Source organism: Mirounga leonina, unplaced genomic scaffold (assembly GCF_011800145.1).
Source record: "Mirounga leonina isolate KUSES-001 unplaced genomic scaffold, KU_Mleo_1.0 Mir_93, whole genome shotgun sequence".
NCBI classification, from domain to species: domain Eukaryota; kingdom Metazoa; phylum Chordata; class Mammalia; order Carnivora; family Phocidae; genus Mirounga; species Mirounga leonina.
In genome coordinates, this window is record NW_023270854.1 from 17,262,450 (window position 1) to 17,275,587 (window position 13,138).

Here is a 13,138-nt window from a genome sequence, read left to right on the forward strand (position 1 = left end):
GCACCCTAGAAGTCTCCCTCAGTGGCCCCCTCCCAGCCAGTCCTGTTCTATTTTTTTCAAAGCATTTGTCTCTTTTTAAGATAAAATTTGCCAGGGAGCCTAGGTGGCTCAGATGGTTAAGCGTCTGCCTTCAGCTCAGGTCATGATCCCGGGGTCCTGTGATTGAGCCCCATGTCGGGCTCCCAGCTCAGCAGGGAGTCTGCTTCTCCCTCTGCCTCTCTCCTCTGCTCATGCTCTCTCTCTCTCAAGTGAATAAATAAAATCTTTATTGGGTTATTGGTCGGATTAGTTCACTGACCTATCCAAGCAACTAGAACAGTGAGTGCCTACTATATGCTATTGTTAAATGAATGAATCTTTAAAACAATACCCATCATGTCCCTTTATCCCCACCTCTCCCCACCCTCCACTCCATGTGGTCTGTAGGAGAAACAAACTAGCTTGAAATCTTCAGTGTCTACACAGGGGTGTTAAACATAGCCACAGCAGTGTTACTGATCAGATCTGAGTGTAGGCATGACGTCTCTCTTCTAAGCAATGCTTTCTTGGACAGTTGAGCACTTGCTGGTAGATCTGCAAGAAAGAAGGGATCCTTCCTTTAGTCTAGAGTCATCTCTTGATTCTTTTTTTTTAAGATTTTATTTATTTGACAGAGAGAGGCACATTGATTATTTGACGAGAGAGGCACAGCACAAGCAGGGGGAGTGGAAGAGGGAGAAGCAGGCCTCCCGCCGAGCAGGGAGCCGGATGTGGGGCTCGATCCCAGGACTCTGGGATCATGACCCGAGCCGAAGGCAGATGCCCAATGACTGAGCCACCCAGGTGCCCCTCATCTCTTGATTCTTAGCTGTACTGGCCTTTCTCCTGGTAGGGCAGAGCCCTCCTCAGTGGCCTCCCTTCCTTCTAACTCCTGCTCCTACGAACGCCAGCACCTGGCTTGGGGAACTTGGCTCATCTTCATGCTTCTGTCTGCCAGTCAGTTGCAGATTCTGGTCCCTCTGCACCCTGCCATTTTTCCTGATGCTATCCCTGAAAGTTTCTCCTCCTTCCAGTGGTAACTCCTTCAGGCCCTCATTATGTTGCTTTACTAGCTTCTTAAATGGTACCCTCATCTTCAGTCTTCTTTCAAACTAGTCCTGTTACTTTCCCTAAAACACAACCTGGATAGTGTCACAGCTGTGATCATAAACTTTCAATGGTTTCCAAGTGCTGTCAAAAGGAAGCCCAGACTCCTTAACCTGCCTCCCCAGGCTTCTAGGCCCCAGTTCCCTCTCCAGCCTTATGGATAACCATTGTGCTGTCAGCCAACTGTCTTCCCCATTGTTGCTCACTGGTCCCTGTGTTTTCGGGCTTCTGTACCTTTGCTCTGCTGTTGGGTTCAGAAAATGGAAGGAACCATTTGAGATCATCCAATCCAGTCTCATTTTATAGATGAGGAAACTGAGGCCCAGAGAGATTAAATGATTGACCAGCCCATTTGCTCAAAAGTCAAGTGTGACAGGGTGCCTGGCTGTCCAGTGGGTGGAGTGTGTGACTCTTGATCTTGGGGCCATAAGTTCACAGGTCACGTTGGGCGTAGAGATTACTTAAAAAAAAATCAAGTGTGTCTAATGAAAAAGAAACTCAGGGCAGTTTAGGGTTTAACAATATCAGTTGAATCTTTCATGTACCTGGAGGTCAAATAGTGGGCTATTCTTTGAATATCCTCTCCACCCAACTCTGATCCCTAAAAGTGTGGATCTCTGAGCCCCATCTCAAGCATGGCCTCCTCAGAGAAGTCTTCCTTAAGCCCCCAAGTGGGCATCTGAACTCTCAGGCCAATGACCTGAACCTCTCTGATCTGCAGGTAACTAGATATTTATCTAGGAATATTATCTTCCCTACTACATTTTAAGCAAACTCTTTGATTCATTTTCGACTTTCCTCCATTCTCTTTAGAGCCTCTTCCATTGTGGGTGAGCAATAAAATTCTGCTGAACGGAGTTTCCAGTGTAAAGAGTGTTCTGTATATAGCGTTGAGGAGGCACGATTCACAAGCCCAGACACCAGCCCAGCGACCACGCGCGCGTGTCCCAAATTTCCAGCTACTGCGTGCCATTTCACCGGTGGCACCTTGGCCGCTTTGGCCCCAACCCCCTACAGGCGAAGGAGTGTGGTCTCAGCAGAAAGCCTGCTTGCTGCCACGACAGAGTAAGTTTCTTCAGGTCTTTTGGCGCGGTCCCTTTCCCCACCCTCCGCGCGGTGAACCGCGACGCGCGTTCGGTGTCCCGTCCTGGAACGTGACTTGGCCTCGAGAGTGTACAGCTCCCCTTACCGAGGAAGGTCAGGTCCCAGGCGAGCCGCGGCGCGGCCAGCCTTCCCGGCTGGCGCGGTCACCGACGCCGGGTGGCGGCCAGGCCGGCCGAGGGCGGCGGGAAAGTGACGCGGGGACGGTGGGGCGGGGTGGCGAGGCGGGAGCGCCCGAGGAGCCGACAGCGACCGCAGCTGCCGGGTCGCGGGCCGGGCGAGGCCGGGGACGCGCTCAGGGGACGGCCGGGGTGCCCAGCTGCCGCCAGGGCGCACGGAGGGCGCGGGGCTGGACCGGGGCCTGGTGTGCCCGCCCAGGGGCTCCCGGTCCAGCCCCTCTCCGCCCCCGGGAGGGGCAAAGGGAGGGCAGACGGCCGGGCCCGCCCCCAGCCCCAGCCCAGCCCCAGCCGCAGCCCCAGCCGCGGCGGCCGGAGAGAGACTGGAGGCACCACCCCGGAGCGGAGAAACCAGTTTGGCCGGTCCGGGGGTGCGGAGGGAAAAGGGCGGCCGCCGAGGACCGGCGCACGGACGCGGGGCGGGGGAAGGCGGGGAGCCATTGGCGAGAGGCGAGAGCCAGAGGAGCCGCCGCCAACTGGACACGCTTCCCGGGGCCCCGGGCCAGCCCCCGTGCGCCATGAAGCGCTAGCGCGGCTGCCGGGGCTGGGGCCAGGCGGTGGCGGCGGCGGCGGCGGCCAGGTGCGCAGCGAGCGCGCGGAGGGGCGCGCACGCGGCGGATGTCCCAGCCGGGGCCAGAGAGCGCCAGGTAAGGAGGGGCGCGGCGCGGGGCCCCCAACCTTCCCCACCCGGCCGATCGCGCGGTGTCCCACAGGTCCTCTGGGCGCCCCGGAGCGGGCGGACTCCCGGGATCCGGGATGCGGTGGCAGCAGCTGTCCGCGCCCTCCGGCTCCCGAGCCCACAGCGGTGGGCTTTAGGTGGGGGCCAGGAAACTTCGCGGCCTCGGGGATGGCGAGGCACAGCTGGCCGGGGAGGCAGCGCTGTGCAGACGTCCAGGAGGTTTCACTTGCCGGGAGGAGGGGGAACTCGCAGGTGGCGTTTGGGTTGTTTGGGTTTGCCACGCACATGTCTGGGGTTAAGCTTTGAGGGGCGAGCCTGGCAGGACTCGCAGGCCCTGGGGGGGCAGTTCCGTTGGTTTCCCTGCAGTGTCTGCCGCCCTTCTAGAAGTCTCCCGTGGCTAAGTTCTGCTGCGGCCCCCTTTGGGAGCCGATGCCAACGTGTCTGAAAAAGACCTTAGGACCTAATGGACCTGGCGCACCTGCGGGGAGGGATGGAGGGCGCCTGCTGCAGGACCACGTACCCTCCTGACGTCTTCCGTGAGCTTTAACGCAGGTCGGGAGCTGATGGGGAAGAGGGGCACTTTTCCTGGTGATGGTAGGGTCGTCTCCGCCAGCTCCCGTGGCACTGCCACAGGCCATCTCCTTCCCTCCCCAGTAGGATGCCCAGCACTGTCATTTCGCCGCTGTGCGTGCGGAGCGGACCGGGGTTGCAGAGAATGGCGAGTGTTTTAACCCTCCACTTGCCCACGCATCCCCAAGGGAAAGAAAAGCCTTCAGCTGTCTGCCCAACTTCTCCGAGGGGGTATGCGCGCCTGGTCCGGGAACGCAGACTCGCCACAGCTGTAGGGGGAGGACGAGAGTGCGGAGGGAATGCGGAACGGGGGAGGGGGCTTGGCACGCGCCAGTCGGGCCCCGGGGCCGCATTTCCGCCCCGCGAGTGCCCCTCAACCCCACCTGACCCCTCTGGCCTGCCCGCGGTGCCCCCAGGCCGACCCCAAGACGCCGCCGAGCTCCCTTCCCAGAAACTGCCCGCCCGCTTGGCTTGAGAAAAGATTCTCTCCCATCTTCCTGGTTGCATTGCCTTCAGATTTCTGCCTCTACTCCTTGAGAATTCCAGGCCACGACACAGGCCACGTGCCTGAAGATCACCAGGCACACAGTAGGTTATGCACGAAGGTTGACTGCTTTTAGGAACAAAAACTGAAAACGTGTGATAAAATCTCCAGTGATGGTAAACACAAGAGCATATAAAAAAGAGGAAACACAAAATGTGAAGTAAAAGTTCTAATTTCCATCGTCTCGGGAGCCGGGAGCACTTTTGTGTTAGACCTAAAATGCCATTCATTCATGTGGAGCCTCTTGGGGAAGGCTTTATGTGAACCTACTATAAATATTTTTACGGTGCAAAAGATAATTAATGCTTATTAGCTGATTCCTTTCTGGGGGAGAAGTCTGCCTGCAATTACTCTCTGAATTTTCTTAATGACTTTCATTATGTGGTGGAGGCTTCCTGGTTGTAGTTTTAGGTAAGAAACCTTAACCACTTTCTTCTTTTGCCACTTGTTGGTGGCTGTGCTTTGGTGATATTTGGTGATTCTGTGTGTCAATTGAGGGCCAAACAAGGCACATGTAGCTTAATACTGGTGAACACAGATGCCATCTGTGCGAAAGCAGCTTTGGCCCTTTTCAAACTTCCTTTCTGGCTTTTATTTTAAGGAAAATGCATGCAGGGCCACGTGGGTGGCTCAGTCGGTTAAGCGTCTGCCTTCGGCTCAGGTCATGATCCCAGGGTCCTGGGATGGAGCCCCGCATCCGGCTCCCTGCTCAGCGGGAAGTCTGCTTGCTTCTCCCTCTTCCTCTGCCTCTCCCCCTGCTTGTGAACTTTCTCTCTTTCTCTGTCAAATAAATAAAAAAAATCTTAAAAAAAAAAAAGGAAAATGCATGCCAGTGTGCACTTATTCTTGTTAGTGATGGAACTAGGAGGTGTGTTTTTTTTTTAATTTTTAAATTGAGACTTTATTTTTTTAAATTTTTTTGAAAGATTTTATTTATTAGAGAGCACAAAAGCAGGGGGGGTGGCAGGCAGAGGGAGAGGGAGAAGCAGGCTTCCCGCTGAGCAGGGAGCCCGATGCAGGGCTCAATCCCAGGACCCTGAGATCATGACCTGAGCCCAAGGCCGACACTTAACTGGCCGAGCCACCCAGGCGCCCCTAAATTGAGACTTTAAAATAATGATTTGGTGGAGCGCTGGGTGGCTCAATGGGTTAAACATCTGACTTCAGCTCAGGTCATGATCTCAGGGTCCTGGGATCGCGTCCCGCATGGGGCTTTGTGCTCAGCATGGAACCTGCTTGTCACTCTCCTTCTGTCCCCTTCCCCACCGCTGGTGCTGTCTCAAATAAATAAATACAATCTTTAAATAAATAAAATAATGATTTGGTAGAGCAAATGGCTTAACAAAAAAGTCTGCGGACTTAAGGCAAGTTTAATACTGGCTCCATGTTTCCCCTGGATTTCAGTCTTTGGGATCTTAGCATTCATGCACCCATCAGCTCCTGCTATTAGGGGTTTCTTTCCCTCCCTGTCTGCCTGCCTTTCCTGTCTGCCTTCCTTTCCTTATCTTTGAAAAGCAAGGAGTAGTGCAAAACCTATGGATTTAGATTCCCACAGGTTTCATTCAGTTCTTTTACTTATTTTAAATTGTATTTGATTTTTATAATTTTTTATTATATATATTTTTTATTTGTGTTTATTTATTTATTTTTATAGATTTTCTTTATTTATTCATCAGAGACAGGGAGCAGCAGAGGCAGAGGGAGAAGCAGGCTCCCCACGGAGCAGGGAGCCCAATGTGGGACTCGATCCCAGCACCCTGGGATCATGACCTGAGCTGAAGGCAGACGCTTAACTGACTGAGCCACCCAGGCACCCTATATTTACTTTTTAAATTGTCTAACCTTAGGTAAATTCCTAAATTTTTTGAACCTCAGTTTACCCAAAAAACAATATTATCAACTTCCTTTGGTTGTTGAGAGAATTAAATGAGAGAACAGGTGAATGTCCCTTATACACAGGTGTTCTTGTGTTCTTACTTTCTGCTATTTTAGAAGTCGTATAATGCCCAGATGTTTGGTGTATTTTTTTTAAAGATTTTATTTATTTATTTGACAGAGCACAAGCAGGGGGGAAAGGCAGAGGGAGAGAGAGAAGCAGGCTTCCCACTGAGCAGGGAGCCCAATGTGGGGCTCCATCCCAGACCCTGGGATCATGACCTGAGCCAAAGGCTTAACCAACTGAGCCACCCAGGTGCCCCTGTTTGGTGTATTTTAATATTTTATTGCCTTGCTGGTTTGAATTCCTTTTCAGTTTTTCGTAAACGACATTCATGAAATCCAGGTGATCCTTATAACTCTAGAGAGATTCGAATCTACTACTATTTATGTTTTCTCTTATGAATGCAGAGGAACTTGCTTTTTAGTTACCAGAACAAGTTTTGTGGGGTCCATTCATGTCATGTATGTCTAAAGAAAGGTGTTTTTAAGTCCCTTAAGCACATAATTTTAGATTTGCTTCTGTATTTGCTTCTAGATCCCTCTCCTGGGAAGTTTCTGTGTGTGTGTGTGGGGGGGGGGTTGTGTGAGTTTTCAGGTATGTGTTGGCATCGTTCAATTAGCTTAATTGTATTCATAACACCTGTAGGTGTTTTGTGACTTATTAAGTAAAAATTAATTTGCTGCCAGAGAGTTTTAATAACACAAAAAGAAGATAGCTTATCCTATATTTTGTTAACCAAGTTACTCCTGAATGCCCAACTAAAAAGAATGCCCAATCTAAGATCTTGTGAGGTCTTGTGTTATGGAAGACCTGGCATAGTGGAGGAAGAGTCTAGAAAGCGTGTATATATAAAATAGTCTTGTTTCTTGTTCTTAGAAAACAGAGGAATTATCATCTGATCACCTAAGAATACATTCGTCCTCTCCCTAATACTTTTAAATGCATTGTACTTTTAAATACATTGTTTCCCAAACACACACAATAGGAGGTATGTTCAATAACTGATCCCAGGGCCCCCAGAGCCCAGAGGCAGCAGTAAAATAGAGGTTGGTGACACGTGCTTTGGAGTCCTTTGACCTAGCTTGGAATCCAGGTCTCACAGCTTTCTTAGCTGTATAACCTAGGGCAAGTTACTTAATCCGTCTAGCTTCAGTTTATCTGTAAAATGGTATAATAATAATAATAATAATAATAATAATAAACAGTACCTCACAAGGTTGTGTGATGAGTTCCAAATAAGAGATTGAATCTAGCTAAATTTGGCTTGGCACAGAGCTCAATAAGACGTAGTCATTAATACTGCTGTTGTGTTGGGACGCCTGGGTGGCTCAGCTGGTTAAGTGTCCAACTCTTGGTTTTGGCTCAGGTCCCGATCTCAGCGTCGTGAGATCGAGCCCCACCTAGGGCTCCACACTCACCATGGAGTCTGCTTAAGATTCTTTCCCTCTCCTTTCCCCACCTCCCTGAACCTCCCCCCACCTCCCCACACTTGTATTCTCTCTCCTTTCTCTCTCTCTCAAAAAATTGTTTTACTGTTGTGTTGTCGTTGGTATTGCTCAGTAAATAATTATTGCTCATCCAGCAATTGCCTTTCTCCTAGACTTTGTAGGAAACAGGAATCACTTTGCATGTTGGCATTTATTTAGCAAACATAGGTGACTATTTGCACCAAGCTTTGGTAAGAAAGAGTCCCCTAGGGTAGGGGGCAGATTCTGAACCTCCACATCCAGGATTTGACTTCTGGGGCATAGATGTCTGGGGACAGCATGAAGTTCAACAATCCTTGGTGGCCTAGGGACATGCCCACTCAGTCACAGCCATGAGGTGCTGGGTCGGTGGAGGCCCTTGGGACATACAGAACACTTATGTGTCTCCTTTACCCCCCACCTCCTATCTCTTTTCCTTTGGCCTCTGTACTTCCATTAAAAAAAAAAAAAATTACTCCTCCGTATTCAAAACTCAGGAGTTTCTGGAACTTGAGTCTTCCTGAAAGGATCCGGAGTTTCTGGAACTTGAGTCTTCCTGAAAGGATCCGCGCTCTGTGTGAGTGTCTCTCATTTGTGGCGCCTAGTAAGCAGTACTAATCAGAGACCCTTGATACAATCCGATTCATTCATTCTTTTAAAAAATACCTTGAGGATCTCTTCTCCAGCACTGTCCTGGGGATTACCTCCCTGCTTCACTGAAACCTCTGAGGGTCGCAGAGGGCCTGAGTTATGGGTTGGTTGGTTTGTTTTTCCTTCTTTGGTAAGAACATAGCCCCGGTGTTCCCTTTCCCTCTGGTCTGGATGTTGTCCCTCTTTGCAAGGGGCGATGGTGGGCCCAGCCCAATTCCAGCTTTGAAGCTCTGTGTTCATTATCAGCCTCCAGGCTAGTGAATTGGCATTCAAGAAGGGAGAGCTGGGCCCAGAGGCTTGCTCTCGGTCTGGGAAAAGGCATTGACTCCTGGTGGGGGTGGGGATGGGGGTGGGTGCTGAGGTCACCCTTGTCCTGGGACAGCCTTTCCGTGTCGATGGCCACCTCCCCTTCGTGTGACTGAGAATCCTGTCACTTCGGCATTGAGTACATGTGTATCCTGACCTTTGGCTGGTAGCTTTGCTCTTTATTGACAGGGCTGTCGTTTATGGCTTTGTCTCTTTGCTGAGTGGCTTTCGTTCCACCAGAGCTGAGGTTTGTTTGGTTAGAGCACACAGTGTTTGAAATCTGTTTTCTAACCTTTACTCAACTTGAGCTGGAATATCCTCATTGGAACTCCTCAAGCACCGAGCATTGTCCTCACACAGTCTCCAATTGCCTGTTCTTGCTGTTGGGGGAGCTCCTGATGGGTTGGATGCGTTATTTATTTTATGTGCGATGTGACTTGTTCACAGATTCTTACTGTGTCTTCTTGGGATGCAGTGAACTACTAGACCATTCTTGGAGATATGTATAGATGACCCCTGGATCCAGAAGAAACATTTAATGTTCTCTCTAAGAAAATAGATGACCATTTGTCTTGGGTGGTTTAAATATTCACTTACACGAGAAGATGGGTCAGATTTTGTATGTTTCGTGCTGGAAACTATTGGCTTCACCACCATATTGGGAATCAATTTGCGGGCCTGTAAGCCAGGTACTAGCAAATGTTATATCAAAAATTCTGGAGGCTTATAAAACAAGCAAAGCAAGTGTGTGGGGTTCATCAGATGGAAGAGCTTGTGGAGATTATGTGAAAATCTGTACTCATGATCTCACCTTAGTGCAGAAGTTTATTTCATGGGAGTTCTGTTTAATTGTGGCAAAATATTGATAAAATTTGCTGTTTTTAAATGTGAACTCAGTGGTATTAAGCACCTTCATGGTATCAGGCAACAATCACCACTCTCTATTTCTAGAATTTTTTCATCATCCTATTCTGATACATTGTACCCATTAAACAATAGCTCCCCATTTCTCCCTCCCCACAGCTCCCAATAATCTCTATTCCACTTTGTCTCCATGAATTTGGCTAAGTACCCCATGTAAGTGCAATCATACAAAAAATGGATCTTTTTGCCACTGGCTTATTTCACCCAGCAGTGTCCTCATTGTTCATCCATGTCTTAGCAGATGTCAGAATTTCCTTCCTATTCCTTCCTGAATAATCACTGTATATATACCACATTTTGTTTATCCATTCATCATCCATTGACACTTGGGTTGTGTCCACCTTCGGCTATTATGAATAATGTTGCTATGAAGATAGGCAAATGAGTATCTGTTCATAGGAGTTTTTGAGATCATCTTCGGTTTTGTGACATTTATCTTTCATAGAAAGTGGCTAAGATGGGCAGGGACGATTTCCTCCAAAACAACTTGGAGATAAGAACGTGTGGCGCTATGGGGAGGATGGTTGCGTGGAGGGCGCGTGAAGGGCATGACACGTTTCTCTTTTTCACCTGCAGCAGTTCTTATGAAGCCAGCCCATGGTGTGGCTGATACCCTGCTTGCCTATGCAGGCATAAAAGCTCAGGAGCCCTGGTTCCACAATCTGGAGGCCTCTGCAGATCACAGCTGTCTTCTAGGGAGGACATTCTGTAGTAGAGAAAAAAATCCTTGACTTTCCTCCAGAACTGACTTGGACTAAAACACATTGTTTTCTTTTGGTGGAAGGAGGGTTAGCATGTGAGAGAAACTGATACTTAAATGTTTGAAAAATGGGGGCACCTGGGTGGCTCAGTCAGTTAAGCGTCTGCCTTCGGCTCAGGTCGTGGTCCCAGGGTCCTGGGATCGAGTCCCGCATCGGGCTCCCTGCTCTGCAGGAAGCCTGCTTCTCCCTCTCCCACTCCCCCTGCTTGTGTTCCCTCTCTCGCTGTGCCTCTCTCTGTCAAAAAAATAAACAAAATCTTAAAAAAAACAAAAACAAAAAACCTTTAAATGTTTGAAAAATGGAATACTTAATAGATTGATCTCTCCCTTAGGATCGAATCCATGGTTTTCAAAGTAAGCTTTAAGGCCAAAGGTCAGTTACAGGCTGTGGAATGGCAGAATTATCCCATTGTTGCACAGGTGTAATAATAGGATCAAAACCAGAAGCCCTTTTTAAATAATTAGATGTCAGTCTGTTAGATTAAAGGCATCTTAATCTATATTTTTCAGAGAACAACAGGCACTCAGTTTATGTTCAGACTGTGAAAAATTAGCCAAAATAAGAATTTGCATGTTTTAAAAGCGGGTTTTTTTTTTTTTTTAAGTAAAAAAAAAATCTTCAAACTAAGCCCAAATACCACCATCCTTGGGTATTTCCCATCTTCCTATCCTCTGCTCGTTATAGCCACAAAAAGGATATTGGGGCTAACATGGCTGATCTCTTGGAGGTTTGATACTTGATTTTGTCTAGCTCAACTTGATTAAGATTGTTTAGAATTTTTTTTTTCTCAGTCTTAGGCTTCCCCCCCTTACATAGAGAAACGTGGTGAAAATTCTTAAAGGTCAATTTGAGAACCTCAGGCTCTGTGACTTGGTGAATAAATAGCATCTAATGTGTCCTTTGAGATCACTTGGACCAATACTCTTTTTGAAGCTGAAGGAAGTTTGCCCAGGCCCTGTCTCCTGGTTAACTCTTGGTCTCCCTTCCCGAGTTCCATGGCCAAAGAAGGACTCTCTTGGTTTCTCCTAAGGAACTTCCTGTCTTCTCGGTCATTCCACAGAGTGGACTCTTTCTTAGCCTACTAGTCTGAAACAGAGGCCTCATTCATCCATCCTGCCAGCTACCTGACAGATATTAAAAGGCACATCCTGTGTGCCAGGCACTTGGCATCTGTCGGTGAATCCAGTAGATGAAGAGCCTGCCTTCATGGAGCTCACCTTCTAGAGAGGGGAGACAGTCGATACTGAAGGGAGTCAAGCGGTACACGATGTAGTGTATCTGAAGATAAGTACTAGAAGGGTAAAAAGAGCAAGCGGAACAGGGTAGAGGGGCTTAGGGGAGGGGGTCAAGAGAACAGGATGCAGTTGGAGCGTGGAGAAGGTGACATTTGAGCAAAGATTCAGCAGGGAGAAGGGGAACCTTGAAGATATGGAAACAGAGCGTCCTAGGCAGAGGGGACCGAGTTCTCTGTGCAGAGGCCCTAATGTGCAGGTGCTTGGCTCCTGATTTGTCTGATGAAGCCCATGAACAGGTGGTTGGCTGTTCCTCAACCCTGTGTGTGAGTAGAGGAATGGGAGGAGAAGCCGAGAGCAGCAGGAAGGGGAGCCCCACCATGCAGGCTTCCTAGGTGTGCAAGGACCTCAGCTTTGACATTGTGCAGGACTGGGGGGCATTTGGTGCAGGATGTCGCACAGTGGAGTAGCGTGATCTGTGGTCTGGTTGCATTTTAAAAGGGTCATTCTGGTTGCTGTGCAGAGATGGGGGTGGCGGGGGTGGTCCTAGGCAGGGAGCCTAGGTAGGAAGCTGACCCAGGTGAGCCATGGTGGAGGCTGGGACCTGGGTGAGCTCTCTGAGAAAGAGAAAGTGGTGGATATATTTAAAAGGTAGAGCCAACGGGATTTCCAGACGGATTGGCTATGGGGTGTTAGAGAAAGAGCAGCCAAAGATAGCTTTCTTGGCAGAACCTGGGTTGCAATCGGAAATCTGAGTTTGCTGTAAACTCAATGGGCTGTGTTATAAAGAGGCTCTTCAGAAATATGCATATTTATGTAAAGTCGAGGTCCAGAGAGCTTTACCTTTGTTTATCTTCAGAGCCTGTCTTCCTACTTTAGTCGGGGGAGAGGACTGGTAGAAAAAAGGAAATGGTTTGCACAAAGCAGGGAGGCCTTTCCTGGAAGGAAGATGGTCTGTAATGCACAGGGTTTGCGGGGCGAGGGGGCCTCTGCTGCGAGAGGGGAGTGGCTGCCCCCCCCCTCCCCCCCCGGCCAGGTCTGCTGCCAGAGGTGTTGCCCCCTTGCTGTGCGTTGCCTCCTTGGGAAGGCAAGTTCTTGCTATCCCTCAGGTGCAGGCAGGCCTCCTCCATCTCCATCCACATGTTGTCTTTTTTTTTTTTGAGGGAGAGTGAGAGCAAGGGGGGTGGAGCACAGAGAGAGGATCTCAAGCAGACTCCCTGCTCAGTGTGGAGCCCGAGGTGGGCCTCGATCTCACCACCCCCAGATCATGACTTGAGCAGAAACCAAGTGTTGGAGGCTTAACCAACTGAGCCACCCAGCCACCCAATCCCCCCCCCCCCCAACATGTGGTCTCTTTCTTAAATAGCTTTATGGAGATATAATTCATGTGCCGTATAATTCATCCCTTTAAAGTGTTTAGTCCAGTGGTTTTTAGGATATTTACAGAGTTGTGCAACCATCACCACAATCTGTTTTAGAACCTTTTCATCACCCAAAAAAAGAGATCCTGTACCTGTTAGCGGTCACTCATGTTCCTTCCTCGGCTCAGCTCCTGGCAACCTCCAATCTGCTTTCCCACTCTGGCCTCTATGTATTTGCCTATCTGGGCATTTTGCATAAACGGAATCTTACAGCATCTGTTCTTTTGTGATTGACTCCTTTTA

General features: G+C 49.2%; 1 protein-coding gene across 2 annotated transcripts in view; it reads left to right on the forward strand.

Moving 5' to 3' along the window:
- Positions 1-2,731: 2,731 nt before the first annotated feature.
- The window catches only part of ATP8B1 (ATPase phospholipid transporting 8B1), a 133,599-nt gene continuing 123,192 nt past the window's right edge, over positions 2,732-13,138 (forward strand). For both annotated transcript variants that reach the window (XM_034995986.1, XM_034995985.1), the window contains exon 1: positions 2,732-3,049. In XM_034995986.1, the coding sequence (XP_034851877.1) occupies positions 3,021-3,049 (29 nt within the window). In that variant the 5' untranslated portion in view covers positions 2,732-3,020. The remainder of the gene's footprint in view (positions 3,050-13,138) is intronic.